The following is a 22,676-nucleotide window of genomic DNA, read 5'->3' on the forward strand; positions in this document are numbered from 1 at the left end:
TTTTTTTTTTTTTCTTTTTACATTTCTTTCGCTGTCTTTAAAATTAATATTTAAAAAGTGGACTCATGGATGTTGAAGCTCAAGGGAGACCCTGAGCAAACTCAAAGGTTTATTTTCACTCTGCAAATATTTGGTACCTTTTCACATGTCTTCACTGTACCCATTCCAGTTTTCCAAAACTGTCCTCACCAACTTTGCTGCAACTGTCTTGATTCTCTCTTCATCTTTCATATATGTGGGCTTCAGAGATGTGATTTCTGAACTGCTGAAAGGAAGACAAACAGAAAAGAAAATTGCAGCACTTTTTTGCTAAGTGGGTCTAATAGTTAACTTTGTAGGAGATTTACTTTAAGTGTTCAGCATGTTCCAGGTAATGTCTTGTTTAAAGAGCCAACTTGTTATTCAAGCCAACAAAAGAAATCAGCACAAAGAGAAAAATGACTCCCCAAGAGGGCAACACTGAAATGGATTTAAAAGAATTGTGTTATTGCAATGTCTAACTACAATATTTGCAATTTTTTAAGATTATAAGCTATCTCCTGTATTAATTACTTCCAAGGACCACTTGGGTGGGCAAGCAGAATTAGAAGAGGGGTTGAGCTAATCAGAATTTTTTAGTAATAAGGACACAGAGTAAGACACAGCCCTATAAGAAGTTCAACAGGGAGACAGTCAGTTCCGCACGGTCCAGAAACCTCAATTTTGATAAATACCAGGAAACCCATTTCAACTTGCTAAAACAAAGGGAAGCTGAATCCATGAACCAGCGTGGTGTGAGAAGATTCATAGGCATGAGATGCAATGAATTTTCGGCTCCCTTTGACATAAATCACTAGAAATGCCCAAACTCTAATTACAGCAGTATCAATCTTGCAAACTTTTTTTCCATAACATTAAAATACTTTTCTCTTCTTTTCGTTTTTTTTTTTAAGAAAAAAATGACAATTTTCCCAGCCTCCAACTTGCTCCACAGCTGGGTATTGCCAATGTGGTTTGATGTGGCTATTTGTTTGCACAGTAAACTGAGTATTTCTGGACTAAAATGGAGTTGTATGAGTGTAAAGTACAATTAGGACTCAACGTTCCTGGAAGATTATTGCTCTTATTAAAATATCATCGCTCTTTTTTAATGAACATATTATTGTACTGTTGTTGTCGAATGAGGGTTATGTTTTCAGTATTTTTTTATAATTTTAGGTCATTGCAACCATCCCAACAAGTAGGCTAAAATTTCTAAAGGAGGCAGGGAGGCTCACTGAGAAGGAGGAGGTCCCTGAGGAAGAACTCAATGAAGATGTTGAGGAGATCGATCACGCGGAGAGAGAACTTCGACGTGGACAAATTCTCTGGTTCAGAGGCCTCAACAGAATCCAAACCCAGGTATGCTAAAAGGAAGTGCCCACACGATCACAAAAACCCCAAAAAACAAACCTAAAGAAACGCTTAATCTGAGACGAAGGCAAGATAATGTCGAAAGGGAAGCCCCCAGGGTGTTTGTGTGTGCGAAGGATGGTCCTCGTGAATTTGCTTGGCTGTTCTCAGAGGAGGAACAGGCAGAAAACAAAACAGGTGAACTGAACAGAGGAGTGTTTGTACAGCAGGAAAGGTACATTGAAAAGATCATAAAATGATAACATGCAAAAGTAGGAATATGTGTTTTGGGGGTACTGTGAACGGACGTTCATATTCTACTGCAGTGATGACAAGACATAAAACAGTGCTGGAAAACATCAGCTGTGATAATGTTATGAAGGCTTTCTAAAACACAGTGTTTCATTTTGTCAAAAATATATTGTTGCTGCCATTTCTGCAATACCAGAGTAATTTAAATTGTTGAGTCTGAAGTATGAAGTACCATTTGATTAAAAAAAAATAAATCTATTCCGTTCTGGCACCACCACACATATATCATGATTAAAAGGAATTGCTTTTCTTTCTTATTAGGCAGTGAAAAATGTGGGTTTGGATTTGTTTTTAGCAGGAAGGGCCTGAGAATCCATTAAATATTGAGGTGTATGTGTTGGCTGCTACAGATGATTTCTTAGAAATATCTATCCTCAACTTTTGCTAAATACAAAAATCCACTTTGCACTGAATCATGGTGCTAAATATAGTACAGATCACCTTAGCTAGAAAAATTTGTCCTGGAGTGCTAAAAAATTATTTGAGTTATTTTGCCTTTTCCATTGCAGTGAGATAGTGTTTTATTGCACTCAGGTGTGCTCTGCTTGATCTTTTTAAAATCAAGTATTTCTGCTGGCTTGCAGAAGAGAGGAGATATCAGCTGTGAGTGTTTTACGTGAGGCTTAGGAAGAAAAGAGGTGAAGGATTAAGATTTTTTTTTTTCTTTAGAGATTCTTCGAAACAGCATTTTCATTTCAGAAGATTTGGGTGTTTGTTGTCATCCAAGATAAGCAGAACATTCTGGTTTTTTCCCCTCTACAATTTGAGACCTTTTTTTTTTTTTTTGAGAAAAAGATGCAGCCATGTATTTCAGAAAAAAATATGGAAGACATTAGGGCAGTTGGGTGTCTTTGGTGCATCCACAGAGCATAAAAGAGGGTGGAAACTGGTGGTAGAGAGATTAAGGGTTTGGGAATTTCCCAAGGTTCTGTGGTAAGTGATTAAATACGGATCTTCAGCTTTGGGGGTTGTGTGTCTCCACTCCTTTAGTCAGGAGCACTCCTCATCAGAGAAAATTCAAATGGCCACAGTGTAGAGGTGACAAACAGGTGTCCAGGTAATGGTGATCTTTATGAAAAGATGATCTCTAAATGTGCATTCTTTTCTTCCTGGTGGCTCTAGGAGCAGTGTTGTCTGTTGGCATTTCTGTCAGGATGTCTTTCTGGTTGTGGTGAGTGTAAACAAGCACAAAAAACCAAATTACATCCTTTCAGTTCTTTTTCTAGTCTGAGAGGTTGCTTTTAGTTCTGCAAATCTTTGTCCACTTAATTCACAGATAAATTTTTCTTTTATACTATTTAAAACATAATGAACAATAATTATATTCCTTTGCTAACATCCATCTTCTTAGTTTCCTTTCTGCTCTTAGTCGTAGAAGTACCTTCAGTAGGATTTCTTGCTTCTCTGCCAAGAAGCCTCTGTGATTTTTTATTTTTGTCTCATTTTGTTTACTCAATGACTGATTTTTTGCATCCATTTCACATTTGTGGAATGATAATGAAAAAAAAAAAAAGGAAATGGGACAACAGATTCAAAAATAGTCCCGAGGTGTCCACTGGAGAGTGATGAACTTCCATACAGGTCAAATTAGACCCACTGTTGGATGGACCTCGAGCACATCCTCGTGTGCTGCGTGTTGTGGCCCATCCCAGTGAATTCATACACTTGTACTACGTTTCTCAGGAAGCCAGCTAAAGAAGAGTTGATGGAAGAAGATGAGGATGTCTGTAGCATCCTTGGGGAGCTGGAGGATTTGCAAGAATCCTCTGATGCCTAATACACTGCTGGAGATGCGGAAGAAGAAGGTAGAGCATCCCCTCGCTTTATATCTATATGAGGATGACAGTAAGACCAGGAGTAAACTCTAGACTCACAACTAGTTTGATCACTCAAATCCTAATAAGACCAGTTTCCACCATCTTGTGCTGTAAATTAGATTATCTTTGCTTATTTCTCTATTCAGTCATTATTGGACAGAAAGCCACAGCACCCAACAAAAGCCTTCACTCCTAAAGCAGTTGTAAAGAATCTACAGTAGTGCTGGAGTTTGTTTTCAGGTCTCCCTTGTAGTGCTCCAATGAAAACTCATCCAAATGGACAAAACTTTGCAGTCTTAAAGACATTTCTATTTTACATCTTCTCTCAAAACAGAGGGTCCAAACCTAGAGAAGGGATTTCCACTGTGATTCTTCACACTGAAATGTCAGACCTATTTCTATCAAGACATGCACCAATTTACTTTAAAGAAATGTGTAGGAAAAATGCACAGAACCAAGCCAGGGCCTGGCTATTGACTTCTGATTTTCTTTTTTGTCTGCTTTTGGTCCTTCAGATGTTTTGTTGTGTTATAACTATACTAGAGGGATTCCCTGGATGGATGTGTGTTCTCCTCTGAATGGAAGAGTGTTTCCTTACTAGGTAGTTCTCTCAGAAGACCACTGACATGTGAAGTTTCACAAATGGCTCACCTTAGTTATGCAAGTTTGAGGGAGACATAGAGACTGTCTGAAGTTCCATAAAAGACTGGACTTTTCAATCTTTGCTACTTTTCAGCAACTTTGTGTCCCAAGTCTTTGTTGCAGCTCTCACAAACTCTTCATTCTGAAGGAAGAGGCAAGACTGAGCCTTTGGAAAGTTCATCAGGTTCACTTGAGGCAAAACTGCGTGATCTGAGTAACATCCCAAAACCATTGCATCTTTTTTAATTGTACACTGACAATTTTCTCTTGTCACCTCACATTTGAGAACGGAAATTTTCTGGAGTGTGGAGATTAGAAAACTTTTCAAGTTAAATGTCAGATTTTTACGACACCGGTCTGATTCTTTCCTCCTCTGCTTCATTCATCTCGTAATTGAGTTTGTTTTATCTGCATCAAGTGGGAAATAAGTGTCTAGAAATGCTTTGAGAATAAAAAGGAAAACTGAAAAATATGCAGGTGACATGTTAACAGCTCCTTAAACAAAGATCTTTCCTCTTCAGATGCTAAAAAATACATAGTAGTGCTGTATTGCATTTTTTCCCCTTCCTTTCTATATTAAAACTTTTCTCTTGAGCTAATGCAAACCCTCTGGCAACGAAAGTCACTCCTGGCAAGTGGTTCTGAAGTTAGATAAAAAGCTAGCACCTCATTTTATAGCTTTTAATATAGAAAACATCGCAGTAGCCACATGGAAGTGGAATGGAAGCTGTTTTATTTCATGCTGAAAGGTTTCTGGTTTGATTTTCTAAAAATTAATATCCTGGCTGGAGATGAGGTACATGAGACCTGGGTCCTATTAACATTAGTGACAACAGAAATGCTTTGTCAAAATGAGTTCTGCATTAAAAAACAGAAAAAAAGGCTTGTTCTGCCAGGATTATTCCATCCAGTGTGAGATCGTTCTATTTTTTTTAACTGCTAATCACTGATATTTTTATTAGCCATGTACACCTAAAATATGAGAAGATTCTAGAGTATAGAACATACAGAAAAATGACATGGGTGTGAAAAATTTCAACTTCACAAATAAGCTTCAAAAGCAGGACAGTACTTTTTTTTTCTCCACCTAAAGACCTATAATCAAAATACTATGGCATCCTACAGTGTGTTGGAAACTTTTTCAGCTTTTCATGATGTGTGACTTATCATTTACTTTCTTCTTTTTAGCAACTTGAATTACTCTAAATAAGCACATTCCTTTGTAATTAAACAGTTGAATCTTAATTTAAAATGCACCATTCATTTCCATGAACTCTTTCTTCTTTGTTATTTTCTTGTTTGAGAAGGGAAACTTTTGGGCCAAGTTCTTCTCCTCTTTCTTGGCTTCGTGCAGAATAAAGCCCTTGAATGTTCAGCTTCTAAGATTCTGGAAAGGTTGTCATCCTCCCACTGTGAATTATATTCATGAAGAACTGTAGTTACTTTCTTCAGGAGAACAACTAAATTACATGCCTGGAATTCTTGTTCTCTGAAGAAACTATTAAATGCAGATCTTCCCTTATCTTTTCACTCTAATCTGAGGTCTTTCAGTCTCTTAGGAAGGCATTTGTACATCTAGAATTGCCCTTTGGCTCAGGATTTATCATCTGTGTCTTCCACACACTTCATGCTCTCAGTGGGAGTCTTTAAAATCTTTTTTGAATGGTCTCTTTTGAAGAGTGCTCTGTCACCTGTGGTAGGTCATGAAAACCCAAGATCTGTATTTAATTGCACTTTTGTACCCTGAGCATTTCAGGTGAGTATTTAACATGCCATATAACCAATGGTTTGAGCCATATGGGTTTTTTTCTAGATGCCAGTGTGAACCTTAGTTAATGATTCCCTTGTACCCCTATTCCATATGCTAACTCACCTCATATTGTACCTTTTTTTTTTTTTTACTGTGATTTTTTTATTGGACATGTAACTCTGCTGCCAAAACCACTCCAAGTGTTGTGGTGACTGCTTAATGCTGTACAACTCCTGAGTGTGCACATTGAAATGGGTGTGGTAAAGAGGGCTCAAACAGAGGGGCAGTGAAAAAATCGTGCAGGAAAAGTTCAGTGTGACCATTTTACAGCAGTAACCTCTGATCCCTTTTATAGCTGCCTGTGGTATGATTATTCCCATAAAAACGCCCAGGAAATTAAACAATGAGGTCCAAAGATAAGAATATGGGAAGAGAAACACCCTTACTAGTAAAAAGGCAGCCATACCAGCTGGTTTAATCCCAATATTGACAGCAGAAAATAACAGCCAATTTGTTATAGTGCTTTCCATTTGGGAAATTTAGGAGGGCTAAAATTTAGATTTATGTTGTTTTAATAGATGAATATACCACCACTTTACATTCTCCCAGCTACTTCCTAGGCTGTGTATCCTCAGAAATCCGGGATGCAGGACCTAGTAGCAGTGGGTTACTTGAAATAAGTAGTTGGTTGAATCCCTCTGATGGATATTACTGGTGTTTGTCACGTCTTGGCTGTGCTAATGGAACAGAGGGGACATTTCCATGTGTAGGGATTTTCAGGATATATTTATTCCTCGGTAGAATCTCCTGCCAATCCCTGGTTTTACATTTGTACACAAAGCCTGCTTTTTATTAGATTATACTGGTGACGAAGAATGCCTTGAAATACTCAGCTCTGGTTTTAACTCATCTTCTGTGGTGATGAATAAAAGCACTCAGGAAGGTATTCAGGATGGATATATCAAACAGTGAATACAACAGACATGAAAATAACAAGTAGAAATTTGTAATGTTGTTTGCTTCAATAGTAGACTCAGTTCTATGTAGTTTTCTGTGTGATTTTAAGTGCTCGGTATAAGGATAAAATATGAATATTTTTAAATCTCTAGTTATAAAAAAACTAACATTTATTATCATTCTGCTAAACTTATACAAACTTTCATGATAGAAAAAGTAAGATAAAACCTTGGAACGCTTATTTTACCAAACCAGTGTGCTGAACAACCTTGGGTTTGTAGACAAAATGGAGTCATATTTTGAATATTAAAGTTTTCCTGGTTTGGTTTGGTATCATCCCTATCTCCCCCCAAAACATTCCAATTGAGTGACTGAATTTTCCTCCCTCGGGAAGAACACCTGGAGGGTAACGACAGCGTAATTTCATTCTCAGTAGGAAAAAAATTGGAGATCAGTTATGTCAAGTATTCCAGCAGGAAAAAAAAGCAGAGATTAGTTATATCAAGTATTCCAGTTTATTTTATTTACATATAAATAAAACGGTTTAAATTTTTAGGATTGTCACTTCAAATCTTCTGGTTGTTTAAACTGATTGCAGCTCCACCACCTCCCGTGGAGCTGCTTCAGTTTATCCAGACAGAAAATTTGAATCGCCTGGTCTCTAAAAGAAAACACTCAAAAGTATTTATTCCAACTGAAGTATAAAACTGTTGTGATTTATTGTTTCTCATTATTATTCCTGTCAGTTATGCATCTGTATCCATACTTTAAGCAACTTGTCTCGTTCTTTCCTCCGTTACAGATCGAAGTAGTCAATACTTTCAAGAGTGGCACTTCCTTTCAGGGGGCTCTAAGGAGACAGTCCTCCGTCACAAGCCAGACCCAGGATGTAACCAATATTTCTAGCCCTAGTCACGTATCGTTATCCAATGCTCTTTCCTCTCCTACCAGCACCTCTGCTGCTGCGGCTGGGCGTGAGTGTGTATTCTTAATGCATCAGACCTACAGAGATGCCAACTTAACGTAGCAGTCACTTGAGACTCAGCTACTCTGCCCCTTCCCCTTTTGTCCTGGTAATTTGAGCAGTTCACACCTCCCGAGAAAAACCCGTGGCGTGATTACTTTGTGTACAGCAGATACTCTCCCTGAGTCGTTGCAAGTGTTGTTAGCTTGCTGTTAAAACAGGAATTTCCAGTAGTTTTTTATTTTTATTTTTTAATTTTTATTTATTTTTTTAATTTTTTATTTATTTTTTAATTTTTTTTTAATTTATATCCTGGAGGGAGATGAGGTGAATGAGATCTGAGTCCTATTAACGTCAATGGTAAGAGAAATTCCCGCTGAAAATCTGTTCTGCATTAACAGTCAGAAAAAATGTCTCTCCTGTTCTGCAACAAAAATCAGAAAAAATGTCTCTACTGCCAGGACATCAGGACTGTTTTTTTGGTTTGGGTTTTTTCTAACTGCTAATCACTGATATTTTTATTAGCTGTGCACACCTTTTATCTTCTAGAGTATAGGACATATGAGACAGTGCAGGAATATTCTGATTTTATTTGAGGCTTCTGTGGCATTTTTTCTCAGTTTCACTGGATATATTTTCTACTGCTTGTGTAGCATGTACTTTAAATGATTCTGCACATATATTAAGCAATACAGGTTGTCAGATAAAAGATAATTCCACCGGAAGACTGAGTGTAACATAGGTCACTCATGTCCAGGAAAGATGTTCAGGAAAGAAAAAGGAAATAAGGAATCTAGTTTATGATTCCAGGCTGAGGGATTAAACTTTACAGGAATGGTGAAAGAGTAGATTTGTTATCTCTAAATTCACTGGCAGTGAAGCATTAAGGCAGAGGGAGCTAGACAAGTTAAAGGACAGTGCTGAAAAAACAAAATAAACCTGGTAACAAATTTCTTAGAAGAAGCACGTGTCTAAACAGTGAATTCCTGACACGACCTGCTTTTAGATGCAGAACATCTAGTGAAGAGGTACTGAAGTGAATGAAGAAAGCTTTGAAACAGAAAATAAGAAAGGGCTGCTTCACTGACAGGCGAATTCCAGTTGCTCAGTAAAACTCTTAAAGATGTAACTCTGTTTTTGGATTTTTATTCGGTCAGGACTGTAAGTAGCTGTTTTTTATCATGGTGTAACCAGCACTAAAAGAATATTTAAATTTATAGGACTCAGTTTACAAGCTTGTCACACACTTCAGAAAATAATGTGGTGTATTCCTCAGGCAGGTTTTAGTGAAAAGTTGCCCAAAGAGACGAGAAGCCAGTCTCATCTGTCTGCCCAACACAGAGAGGGAAGGCAGACAAGAGAAGGACATAAAATTCCAGAACTCCTGCAGAAAAAAAGGAAACTTGACCTCTCCATTCTATTTGAGCACAAACCTCCTCAGTATTTGCACATCAGGCATTCAGACCTGCAGCAGAAATTTTGTTGGACTTAAAGGGGAAATTTTCCTTTTGCTAGGAACCCAAAAAGCCATTGAGGTTCACACTTTGGAAATTGCTTCTTGGAGATTTTTGATATGTTTTCCTGGGTTTTTTTCCTTGGGAAGTTTGGCCTGATAACTTTTCCTCCATCAGCCCCAAGTGTCTGAGGGCAGCAGCAGCACCAGGAGAGGTCAAGGCAGGGCCCTGCTGTGCCACAGGCACTGGAACTGCTTCTGACAACCCCAGGTGCCCTCATTTCCACTCTGAGCAGGGCACAAAACACCAAAATATCAAGTCTTTCATCCAGGAAATGATTGCCTGTAATAGCATTTCAACATTGGAGCAGGAAACAGAGAGCAGCTCATTCTGCTGTGCTGAGTGTTACAATAACACTCTGTGGGCAGCAGTGGGAAAGGATGGGTGTAATAAAATGAAAATAGACAATTTATCTTCCCTCTCTACACCCCATTGCAACAAAGCAACTAAGAATTGAATAGTTTTCCATCTTGAGAAAGGCCTGACTTAGGTTAAGGGCTGAAGTTAATTAACAGGAGAAAGCAGGATCTGCTACAGTCTGTGTCGCTTTTCATTTGGGGAAAGAAAAAACAGGTCTGCAGAGCTCAATTGTGGTCACAGCCACGTTCATTCACTAAAATAAAAACCAGATGATTGATTTGTTAGGCTTCCCAGAGATAAGTATCTCCATTCATGAGGGAAATTGCAGATTGGGCCTTTAAAGTGGTTATTCTGGACTGTTAGTATTTTATTACCACAGTAGAATGCCTGTTCAGTATTAATCCAGTGTGTGCTTCGAATTATAACAGGGAAAGTCCTGATTTATTCATACAACGACACAAACCTATGACTGACAGTGGAAGAAAAGCCAAAACCTAAACAAATACAAAACCCCTATGGTTTTTATTTCTAAATTGGGTACTTTCCAGTGGATTGTTTATTGTCAAGAACCTGGAACACCTTTCCTAATCCAAATTTCATAGAAATGGGGTATGTTTTTTGTGAATTGGCATTTTCTGAGGAAATTTCAGCTGCCAAATGCACACCTAGATCTGCTCTTAAGCCCCGTGCTTAAAATGTGTGTGGTCAGGCAGGACTGGCTTCTTTCCTTTGAGCTGCTCAGAGTGACTTCAACCCTCAGTCATTGCCTTCTTCATATGGGGTAGAAGGCAATAATGGGATAATTTGGATAACTATCCCTCTGATTTTGAAGCCTTTCCCTCTCTCAGGAATCTTAAAAAAACCTGTAGATAGACTATGGGGAGTATCAAGGGAAAACCTCGAGTACAGCAAAGAAAAAAGGACCTAATGCTTGAAAGGGCCCCATATGAGGTACTGTCAGGAAGGTTTATTTTCAGAGAACTGGTGCTCAGCCTGTTGCAGTAATTGTGATATTTCAGGTATCATTTTGGGCGCCCAAAATGGAGAGGTTCTGATATCAATCAATAAAAAAAAATAGGACTCACATGGTGCTCTATTGATAAGAATATGTAAGTCTAATTTAACAGAGCATTTATGCAGTTCTTTATATTAAAAAGCAACACAGTTGATACAGTTCATTGTGACACCTCACCACTCTGTGAGATTTCTTCTGTGGGTTTATAACAACATTTTGGAATGTTTTAAAAAACATATTTTTTTTTTTAGTGTTTTTTTTTTAAATTAATGTTTGATTCAAAGGTTAGTGCAGGCTTAAAAGGAAATCTGCCTGTCAGATGGTAGCTTGTGAAACAGATTAGCAATTATTACCTGAAATTTGAAGCCATTCATAAATATGGCCCATTCAAATCTTTCCTAGAATTGTGGAATACCTTAATTAAAAGCAATTTATACAAAAGAATATTTAGCACAATATTAAAGTTTCCCTAGTTATGCTGATATTTTTTAGCAGTGATGGTGGTTTTGCCAATAACAAATTACAAATTTCTGCATGTCAGCATTAATTGACAGCAATGTGAGTCTCTCACCTCTTTTGAAAGACCTTGCAGCTTTAAATAAATAAGGTAAAAAATTCTGCAAATTGAAACCTGGCATTTTGTATACTCTGATAAAATGAGAAAATTTATTTAAATGCAAACTAAATATGCACACCTATTTAATATGCACGCATTTAAGGTACAGAAAATGAAAATATGGGAAACTTAAGGTTCTATAAGCAATAGGGTCTTGGCCAGGTTCTGAGGTCTTGTTGTGTCATGTGATGAACACACAGACAAAGAGATATCCACAATCTTCTACCACCTGAAAGATCTTACACTACAGAGTTAAGGGTGGGTTTAGTTAAAGCAGTGATGAATATGTATTTTATATGCATTTCTTTCCATGTTTTAATTTGGGAAAACAAAATCAGATCCTTGGGGCAATGGAGTTACTTTTTTTGTTTTGGAAGCACAGAAACAGTAACACAAAATATTCGTTTATTCCTTAAAATTGAGCATATGCTTAAAACCTTCACTACTATGTTGCTTAATTAGGTAGAGGATGAGTATATCTAACTGTACACAAAGTAAACAAGTCATTCTTTATCCTAATCTGTTTATAGCTGGTTCTCAGATGTTGTTTATGTCACCAATAGGTAACCCCTGCAAAAGAACAGTTTCAGATTTTCCAAGAAAGACACACATTTAATATTCCTTTCTTACTTGCCCTTCCTTTCATTCTCACACACAGTTTATATTCTTCCTAAGTGGAAACAGCCAGAAACTGCAGGTCCCTTACAAAAAGAACTCCTCTCTTTCATAAAAGGTTATAATTTAAAAGTATTATGTGTAGGAAACAATTAATTTTCCCCAATTAAATTGGGGAAACAACCAACGAACCCCACCAGAAGGTAACTTCCCAGATCATGAATCTGCTCCTATTTGCAAGTTCCTTTTTCTTTGTTCTGTTGAGGTCTGTCGCTTTTATCTGAGATTTTTAGAAGTGAGTGTTTAATGGAATCACATGCAACTTTTATTCCATTAACTCCAGCAACGGTTGCCTCAACCAAGGCACTTGTATTGGTAAGACAGGAAAAAATGCTGAGAGATGGCTCCAAACGTTGCAGCAGCAATTAAAATCTTACCAACCAATCACAAAACAATATTAGTAGTATTTGTCTATCACACAGACCTCTGAAGGTTTTTTGGTCTTTTTTTTTCTTTGATTGGTTAGTTGGTTTTTAGAAGTGGTTTTCCCATAAGAGCCCAGCACCCTTAAGGCCGTGTTTTTGCTCTGCTTCACTTGTTGGACGGAGTTCCAGCCCTCAGATTTGGGGCTAATTTGCACGGAAAGACAACCTTTTCCATTCTCCCTTTAATTACAGAATAGTTGACATTTATGGGACTTGCCAAGGCACTGTCATGTGTAGGTAGAAGTGTTACAAAGCAGCATTTGCTCGGGGTGGCACAAGGGCCTGAACTGTCATTTATAGGTGGAAGTGTTACACATGTGTTTGCTTTGCGTTGGCACAAGGCCATGAGCATCTGCAAATTGTGTCACACTGATGCAAGACATTCAGCAAGCTTAATTTTAGTGCCTCTCACAGCCCATTTGCTAATTGAGAATTTTAAAGGCGGCCCAGTTTAACTATTTGTAACCTGCTGTGTATGAAAAGCTTGTGCTTTCTCACGTGTTTAATTTTCTAGCAGTGTAGCCATCGTGCAGCTGCACAGACCTCACAGCTGAAACCTGAGAGAAAATCTGAAGCTTGGATGGAATTTTCTCATGAAGAAAAATGGGAAAAAATTCTTTTTTTAAAAAATCATCCATTTTAATTGATGTTAAGGCAAAGATTATTGCCAATGTCAGTCTATATTCAGATCACAGACCAGGTCTAGTGGGCATTTTCCGTGCAACACTGTGTAACTATTACAGGAGGAAGTGGAACAAGTAGAACTTAAACCAAGTCCACGTCTAAAATCATATTTATAAAAGTTACATCATTTGGGACATCATTGGACTAGAGACAGAGATTCCTTTAGAGCCCAGAAGTTCCCACTGGTTGTAACCAAGGTTTGACAATCCTGGTGGGATGTGCCAGATCAAAATCAACTTCAGCATATCTTCCCTGAAGGATAAATAATTAGGTTTAGAGTCTAAATATAAAACCAAGCCCTCAGCTGGAGATGTGACATGGCAGGAACACAGAAACACATTCTTTCAAAGGGTTGAGTGATATATTTAAGCTTTGTCAAGTCTGATACAAAAATGTCAAGCTCCATAATTTTGGAGCAATCCTACAATACAGAGATGTGTTATGGAAAGTGGAAAGTCTGTGTATGTTCTGCTTTTATACTCTAAAATACTCTAGTGCTCTAAAATACTCTAGTGCTCTAAAATACAGTGGAATTCAGCCATGTGGACCTTTTGTGAAATGAGATTCAGGCCTCTGTAGGTATTTTGGTTTCCTCTTACTGCAGGTAGTTTCACTTTTCAGCAGCACTTGCTGGATTTCCTGCATATTTAGGTGGAAAGAGAGTAGCACGGACAATTTTATGTATCTCTTTCACTCATTAAAACAGAAACCTAGAAATCATAATTTTTCTAAAATTTATCGTTTGGGGTTTTTTTTTTACTTTATATTTGAATTTGCTCAACTTCTGCATCACACTATCCAGAACACACTGGCCACAACACTTACAGGTGACTCCAATACATGCAGTATCTCCTCCTGTGGATACCTAATCTTATTTTACTCACCTAAAACTGGGAGGACTCAAAAATAAACAAATACAAATACACCGAAGATGTTTTCTATTTCAGAGCTTTACATATGCAATAGTACTTGACCAAACTCCTTTACCTTTGTATAGGGTACACCTTTATATAGCCTTGAGATAGAATAGTATCAGTTACACATATGAGTTGGCATCTCTTTACAAAATTGACCTCTTGTTTACAATTTTATACTAATCACCTTACTGACCTTTCAGTATTGAATTTATTTGCTGTTGCAGTGCCCTACTCTCTACTGTCTGAATATTAAATGTGTTTGTTTTCCCAGAGGGCTAGAGAACATTGGACAAAAGGGTTCAGCAGGAGAGAGTGAAATAAAAAGAGGTTGTGAGTCTTTAACCTTGAGCCTGAAATGAATGTGAACCAAACTCAAGATACTTGGCTTATATAAAGCCAGGTAAACATTCGAGTATAAGCCCACACACTACCAACCATAATATATCTGTCGATGCTTAACAGGCTTGGTATATTTTGCCTAGTTGGTTGTACTTAGGAATGAGATTCTGAATATCACCTTTTTCTTCTAAAGGGAAAAAATTTGTAGTGTCTAAAATTCTATTTCTTTTTTTTTCTTTTTTTTTTTTTTTCTTGCCTGATGCAGTATAATAAATCTGACTTTCAAGGTGGGATGAAACTGAAGAGTTTTTTCTGTTACAGCTCCAGAGAAGAAAGAAGTGGAAACTTACAGCAGTGTCAAAAATGTCCTGAAGTGTTGTCCCCACAGTCTTTTGTTTAAAAGCAGTTCATTTTTTTTTTCTGTTGTCTCCATTACTGTGAGAAAAGGGAGTTGTATCACACTGTTTGTCTTCCCTTGGCATTGTCAGTACCATGAAGAGATACCATTACATGAACTCTACACAGTTCATACTAAACCAACCCTCCCTGGGTTCTATCCATCATGGGTATGTCCCTGCTTTTACATGCTGTACAGCCATAAAAAACATTGGATCAAGCTCATCTGCTTTATTTTAGCTTCAAAAAAAATTCAAAAATAACATGGGCTTCGTTTCAGCAGAGACCCTAAACATTTTACACTAGGTATTATTTCAAATCTTGAACTCAAGCATGTATGAAAAGAATTTGTTGCTGTTGGGCCATGGAACTCTGGGTAAATAATATTTTTTTCTTAAATACGGGACTAGTGTTACATATAAGAGGAAAATGAAATACGGTAGTATTAGATATTAAATGATGAGGCAGAAGTTAAAATGCCACCTTTATATGCCAACAAAACCTCTACTTTCATTTCCACAAACAAAAGGAGTAAGTTTTGTCCCTGTAAGCAGTAATTTGCTAAACTGGGGGACAGGCTATGAATGAGGTTTTGAATTAATTTGTAATGCAGAAATTCTGTCACTCAACGAGGTGTGACACTGAAAAAAGTAAATTTTTTTCTTCTAGATGCCAAGCTAAATATGCAGCATTTAAAGTTGAGGAGGGAGTTTCTCCTCACAGGAAAAATTAATGGAAAACAAATACACACCTCTGAAACTGCAGAGAAATTTTAAGAGAAGAAGCTGGGATTCTACACCTCCCTAGTGAGGAAAAATATTTAGAAATCTAAGGCCAAAGTTTGGCCCTTACATTACCATTGTGTTCAGACTTATCATCTTAGGTATCAGTAGATCTGAAGCAGTCCTAAGCTTATATTTCCAGTGAAAATCAATGTGAACAAATAGAACTTATTCTAGGAACACCTAAATGTTCCTGCAAGATTCAAACAGTGCAGGCCAAAATTTTGCCACAGGTCTTCACACAGAGTGGGGGACTGATGGCTGGTTGCACATTCTGCAGTTCCATCTTCAGACACATCTGAGCAAAACACGTGAGTTTGTTTTTTTTTCTTACAATGGCCCATTAGTTCCAAATTCAGGGCAGGGCAGGCACCTTTTCATAACTGCCTTTAAATACAGCCAAAATCTATAGTTTTCCCTCAACTGCATAAGGTGTTAGTCAGCTACCTAGACTGACTAAAGATTTGGTGTTAAATATAAATTAGATGCCAAATTTTGGTATTAAAAGCAATATAGCTGCTTTTTCTACCACAGAACGTGAAGCCTCACAAATTCAATTTGGTTCCTCCCTTGTTAAACATAAGAGACTTAAAGACACTGTGCAACTTGAAGAAAAGCTGCACTTTCATTGGGTTCTGCTGGACCTGTTCAAGCATAATATCAAACCCTTTTATGTAGGTAAAAATTTACCTTCACTAAAAAGAACCCGGCTGGCAAATAGAACCTATACCTGTGCAATAAGAAGTGGCTGTATTCAAGACAATTAAACGATTTTGTTAGTTGAAAAGCTCTAATTGATTCAGCTGCACCTGAAAGAGCTGGACTGGTTTTTGTGTTTAGACAGCAGAAATAATACGTAGCTTTGCAGAGAATGTCACCTTATCAGTCCATGCTATAAAGTAACCACGTTACAAAAAGTTTCCTGATTTAAAATAGGACAATACAGTGACATGTTTTTAAAGCTACCTCAACAATAATACTGTTTTTTCTCATCATTTGGGCTGATTACTTTGCACTTTAAAATACAAGATAGAAAGGCATAGATAATGAAGGAATTAGTGTGTCACCTTTTCTCCCTGAGTTCAAATACTGTCTTTAGTAGTGCAAATGAATCTCTTATCCCAGTCTGTTTGCTCACTACAGAGCCCTCACATGGCAGAGAACAACTGAGATTCAGCTCTGATTCAAACCCTGATTTATAATTCCAGGTGCTCTCTTAGGTACACTGGGTGATTGGAGTGGGTAAAATTGATTCAGAGTTTATTTATTTATTATCGTGCAAGACAATCTTCCTTCTTGCACCTCTGCCAACCTAAAATCTTGTGGTATCCCAAGATCTGGATAAGCTGTTCTGTACCACTCCAATCCTCTTATCTTGAGCACAAGCAGTCCCATGAACTTTCTGTAGTGTGCCCTGCTGTTACCAAATGGATGTATAAAGAGAAGGGAGAGCATTTGGACTGACCAAGGACCATGTACCTAAAGCTGGCATGACTTCTGCTTTTAGGAATTTTAAATGATGAACATCTAAATCTGGAGACCATAAACAAGGGCCAAGTTCAAAGAGAGAAAAATGTGCTGAAATTCTGTACAGCTTGGCCAACTCCAACCACAGGATCAGCTGGACCCCCCAGCAGCAACACTGTGACCCCATGCCCTTGCTAAAAAGCAGTCTGCCAACTAAAAGAAGAATTAAAGCTTTCCTAATTAGTGGGTGTATTAGGCCAACCAATAACGAGCAGCATATTTACATGTAAAAAGTTACACATGCCAACCACCAAACCATTTCAAATGTGTGTGGAGAAGCTTTCACAATACCTGCTTTGCACCTTTTCTGCCTCTGCCTGTGTTTTAGTGTCCTCTCTAAGAAATGCTAAAAATCCGCTCATGGACTACATGGAAGTAGAAGGATAGAACTCATACTTAGCCATAAAACATTTGCCAACAGATCACGTTTTGCCATCCTGTTTTTTCCTCTCTGCCCCTCCACCCCCTTCCAAAAAGTTATGTTCTTTTCAGCAGTAAACCAGCACAAACCTTCACTTCTTTTCAGTGGTAGGTCACTGGGACACAGACAGCATCCCTTCCTTTGCCCACTCACAGAGGATTTAGTGTGTCCCCCCCCCCTCACTCTGTTCCTCTCATTTCCTGCTGGGAAAGCACTGTGCACCGTCCCTGACAGCCTCATGGGCTCAGTCTGGATTTATTTTCACCAGTGTTCTTACTGTCAGGTGCTTAATGGCATTAGATTGCCCTGGCATAAGTCAGCTGACCTAGTTTAAAGACTGCATATCTGGCATCAATTGTGTCGCTTCCGACATTTAACGTTACACTTTTACGACTGAGACACAGAAACGAAAAAGAAAAATCTTGCTGTTAACAATTCAATTCAACCCAACAATCAATACATCATTTTATTACATGTTTTTTATATTTATTCGAAAGCTAAATGGCTAGAACAGTGGGTCTATACTCGAGTGTTTACCTCACATATGCATGAAGGAAAAATAAAAGTTGGTTCAACGATACTTATGTTCACATTATCCAGGCTTCCAAGTGTAGTTGTTGTGTGCAAGTTATCTCTGTTCATGTGGTAACTGTGATTTTTTTTTTTTTTCTTCCCCCTGTGGTAGCATGATTATGCTTAGTACTTTGTCTGCTTGGCTTTTTGTGCTCTTGGCTGCATCCATTTAGATTTTGCTTTAAAACATTGATATTACCTATAGTTTTTACACTTGGCTCCTGTGTGTGTCTCATCCGTACCCATCCGACCGTGTCCGTGTTCTGTGCTTTTCTGTTTGTGAAGTGTGATATGTTATGTGTAATGGTTTTTTTTTAACGATACCAAAAAGAGACTTTTTGAATTAAAAAAAAGCCTTCCTACTTACTCACTGCAAAAACTATCGACATGCATGGTTTTACATTTGCATTACAATTAACATGGCTTGTCTTTTACTAGGGATGTACCACACGAGTGGACGTTGGCTTTCTTTAACCCGTACCTCCCATCAGTTCTTTGATGGCTTTAAACCTGATTTATTTTAATATTGCAGTCGGTACAGATATTCAAAATGCACATAACTTGAGCCACTCGTTTATGCATATAACATCCAGAGACTTTGGACTTCAGCTGCCTGCACTGCCCTAACCATATGCTACATTTTTCACAAAGTATTTATTCTCTAACACGGTGCTGCCCCTGGGCAGGTTCCGCCTCTGACACCCCTTTCCTTTTCTCCCCCCAGATCCGCGTCGTGAAGGCATTCCGTAGCTCTCTCTATGAAGGTTTAGAAAAACCAGAATCTAGAACCTCTATTCACAACTTTATGACTCATCCTGAATTTAGGATAGAAGATTCCCAGCCCCACATCCCACTCATTGATGACACAGACCTAGAAGAAGACCCTGCTCTCAAGAAAAACTCGAGTCCACCGTCTTCGCTGAACAAGAACAACAGTGCTATCGACAGTGGAATAAATCTTACAACTGATACAAGTAAATCAGCTACCTCTTCTAGTCCAGGAAGCCCAATACATAGCCTGGAGACATCACTTTAGCTGAAAAGGTCACTGCAAAAAAAAAAAAAAAAAAAAATTAAAATTAAATAAAATAAAACTCCCCCCACAGCAACCGAAATATATAAATATATATATTAAAAAACATTGCTGGCTGAAAAGCTGTTTGAACTCTTATTCACTCTGAGACAAGTGAATGAATTGTTGATCACAATGGTTTTGGGGAAAGAATGAATGGCTGATTTACATACCCCCCTGTTCCCTTTCAGAAAAACAAAAAACAAACAAACAAAAAATCCTCCTGCATGAATGTACTGTACACTGCTGGCCCTTCTTTCTCTCTTTTTGTTTGTTTTTATTTCCTTTTTGGTTTTTTTTTTTTTTCCTCCTTAAGCAGGAACTGCAGAGGACTTCTTTCTGAGGCTATTTATCCAATTCACTGGTCTGTGAGTTTTTTGAAATGCTTGTGTGGCATGGACTCAATTGTATAGATTAATTTAAATAACTTTTTTGAAGTTGCGAAGCTTAACTTGCACAGTAGATTTGCACCAGTTGGACAGAGGAACTTAAACATTTATGAGACTATATATAGAGATATATACATATAAGTATATAGATAATTAATTATATATATGTATATATCTATCTATATATATATAGTTATATATATATAAAGTTTCTTTGTTGGCATGTTGCCTTGTTTCTGCTCAAATTGCTCTGACTATTTTAACTTATTTATGTCCTAAAAAAGAATGTAATTTGTTTACAAACCTGTAGATAAATATCCTTAACTATTTGTAGGGTTAAGAAAGCACTTCCTGCCGAAGTAGTATAAAAATGGCTCAGCTCAGCTCATTGAAAATGTCTGTAATATCGCACCCTGGATATTTTATTACAACCATGTTCTGATTTCTGCCTGATTTTATTTATTTTTTTTTTTGTTAAATAATGTAGATACTGCTAGTAAATAACAAAAGAAGCCAAAATATAACACATTGGATGTAGCATTGTGATCCTATATACAGGGAGGTAAACCAGGCTTCCTTTGTTTCAAATAAAAATCAAAATGATCAGGTTCTCTCTTTTTTTTTTCCCCCCCTTTTTTTTTTGTTGGTCCCTCTGATAATCTGCTTGAATTTGTTTTGGTGCAACATACAATAACGGAGGCTATTTCATTCTTTAAACATGCAGCAATGGCTTCCAAAAATATCTTTAGAGAGATATTAAATGAGTTTATAATTTAAAATAAGTTATATTTGGTTTGTCTATATGAAGATAAAACAAGTGTTAAAATACTGTGATATACGGCATTTAATCCTTTTCAATTAGTAATTTAGGCATTTATTTCCTTATTACTTGCAAAGTGTGGGCTGTTGGCATTTTGGATGAGAATCACTGTAGGTTGTTGCTTTGACTTTTTTTTTTTAAAGGAAAATATAATTTCTGCACTATTAGGACTGAATGAATCTTTATTAATTGTGTATTGAGATGTGCTTTGTGTGATTTTTTTTTTTTTAACCACGCTTGTCTTCCTGTAGTCACAAGGTGTACTGTAACACAGTAATACATTATTTTACCTGGAGCTTTCTCCAGAGAAAGCTGTTTTGCAAACCTGCAGTATGGGAGGTGGAAAATATTTTTCAAGATGGTAACAGCCCTAAAAAGCTTAAAATTTATGAGCTTATATAATTGCTATGTCAACCACTTGAATGCTAAGCACTTTGTGGATCACAGATTTTTCATAAATAATTTTTGTATTTAATATAAAGTTTGCTCGGAGACTTTTCAGCATATGATCTTTTCCATAACTGTACAGTGCAAAAGACATTTTGAATTACACAATTGATTCTGCCAGGTGTGTTGGAGAACACTCTCAAACTAGCTTGATAAATGGATTTGTTGAGGTACTATTACTGGTTTTGTCTTAAAGTTGGCTCGTAAAAGGGGCTCATCTCTGCAGTCACGAGAACTAAACCAAGCCAGAACTCTCCACACCAAGATTAGACTCATGGCCAAACTGCAGACTGAACTGAGCAGATGTTTTCAGGGTGCATCAAGACTTATCAGCCAGGTAAAGTTCTAATCAGCTTGACTTGCCAGCTTCGGACTTTTGAGTAGAAGCTCTTGAATGTTTTTGGCTCAAACGTAGTTCGCTCTCTGATCCAAACTTCTCACTGACCAACAGAACAGGCCTTTGAAGGCACTTGCAGCTCTCTGTTCAACAGATAGTGTGACCCTTTTCTTACCAGTATCAAGCTAGCATGAAACCATAATTATTTTAGCTGACTCCTAGCAACAAAGTGATTAAAACTCAGTCAGGATTGTTCGCTTTGTAAATACGGTGATTAACCTTTGTACAACATGTATTGGGTTTCTATGGCCTACTTGGGATATCATATTCAGAAGAAAAAAAAGTGTTATCTATTTACAGGGAAGCCTCTAGCTTTGGACTTGATCATCTACAGAAGCTATTAATACTGGAACAGTTTATTTTCGACATCTTAACACTGACTGTTTGCCTTTTTATTTTCAAACACTCTTCATATTTTTTCTTGTGTTTTTTTGTTGGGTTTTTTTTTTGTTTTTTTTTTTTAAATTTTCCTGTAGGAGTACCCCTCCCTAAGGTACCATTCGCAGACTTGAAAACTGTTAAGAAAATGAACACTGCATTCTGTGTATATATAGTAAAACATATATAAACTGAGATGCATAGAAAACTTGGGCTTTTGTGAGCAGAGACTGTGCTTTATGTATATGATAAATGATAGACTTTTTTTTTTTTTTAAAAGCAGAATAGCTATGACCTTTCAACTACAAGTCGTGCATCACAATTCCTTTCTTTTATTGCTTGACCTCTCTGTGATGGGAACAATGGATCAAAAACCAAAATGATCAGTTTGTTAAAATTCCCTGCAATATATAAATGCTCGCTCTCTACGTACTGTACTTAGCAGCATGAGATTTGTGGACAACAATACAGTGGTACATTGGCAATCCATCCCACTAGGGGTTATTAATATATGTTCATTCATCTGTTTTTATGAATTTTTTTATCTAGACAATAATTGTAAATAAAGAACTTACTCTGTCTGTTCATTTAATACTATGCAAAAGGTTATGCTTTCTATTGTTATTCTTATTCCTACAGTGTGATGCTGGAATGTTTGTGGTTTCAAAAAAAAAACAAACAAAAAGACAAAAGTAAGTAAAATATGTGATGTAAATTATTTTATAGTTTGAAACAAAATGATAAAGTTTTACTCTTGCTGCTTTCTGTCTAATAGATCTCTCTTGGCAGGAGCACAAGTGGAAAATTTAAAGAAATAAATTCACAAAGCAGCATGAACAATAATGGTCTGAATGTAACAGCTTTCTTTATTTTCACCTGAGGTCATTAGATCTGGCTCTGGATTCCCACTGGGATATTTTAATGTAAAGGTATCTGTAAATCTTCAGGATCAGGCACTGAGTCAGCCTGGAATGCTTTAATTCCTGCCTGGCTGAGTCAGTGCAACGTCCAGAAACGTACCCTGCTCTGTACAGTGGTGGGAATGGTTGATGGGAGTACTGCAGGGAGTTCTTCTGGAATGACTAGGTACAGAATAAGTAAAATGGGTGAAGTGAA

At 37.3% G+C, this 22,676-nt stretch overlaps 1 protein-coding gene across 21 annotated transcripts in view; it reads left to right on the forward strand.

Annotated features, from left to right (window-relative positions):
* Nucleotides 1-22,403, forward strand: part of ATP2B2 (ATPase plasma membrane Ca2+ transporting 2) — a 410,328-nt gene extending 387,925 nt beyond the window's left edge. For 11 of the 21 annotated variants that reach the window (XM_032698692.1, XM_032698681.1, XM_032698693.1 and 8 more), the window contains 3 exons: nucleotides 1,198-1,380; nucleotides 7,652-7,738; nucleotides 18,782-22,403. In XM_032698692.1, coding sequence (XP_032554583.1) covers nucleotides 1,198-1,380; nucleotides 7,652-7,738; nucleotides 18,782-19,093 — 582 coding nt within the window. In that variant the 3' untranslated portion in view covers nucleotides 19,094-22,403. Of the gene's footprint in view, nucleotides 1-1,197; nucleotides 1,381-7,651; nucleotides 7,824-14,290; nucleotides 14,347-18,781 lie in introns of all 21 variants that reach the window. The other 10 variants (XM_032698697.1, XM_032698691.1, XM_032698694.1 and 7 more) reach the window with 3 other exon arrangements.
* The last annotated feature ends 273 nt before the right edge of the window (nucleotides 22,404-22,676 follow it).

Source organism: Chiroxiphia lanceolata, chromosome 11 (genome assembly GCF_009829145.1).
Source record: "Chiroxiphia lanceolata isolate bChiLan1 chromosome 11, bChiLan1.pri, whole genome shotgun sequence".
Classification (NCBI taxonomy): Eukaryota; Metazoa; Chordata; class Aves; order Passeriformes; family Pipridae; genus Chiroxiphia; species Chiroxiphia lanceolata.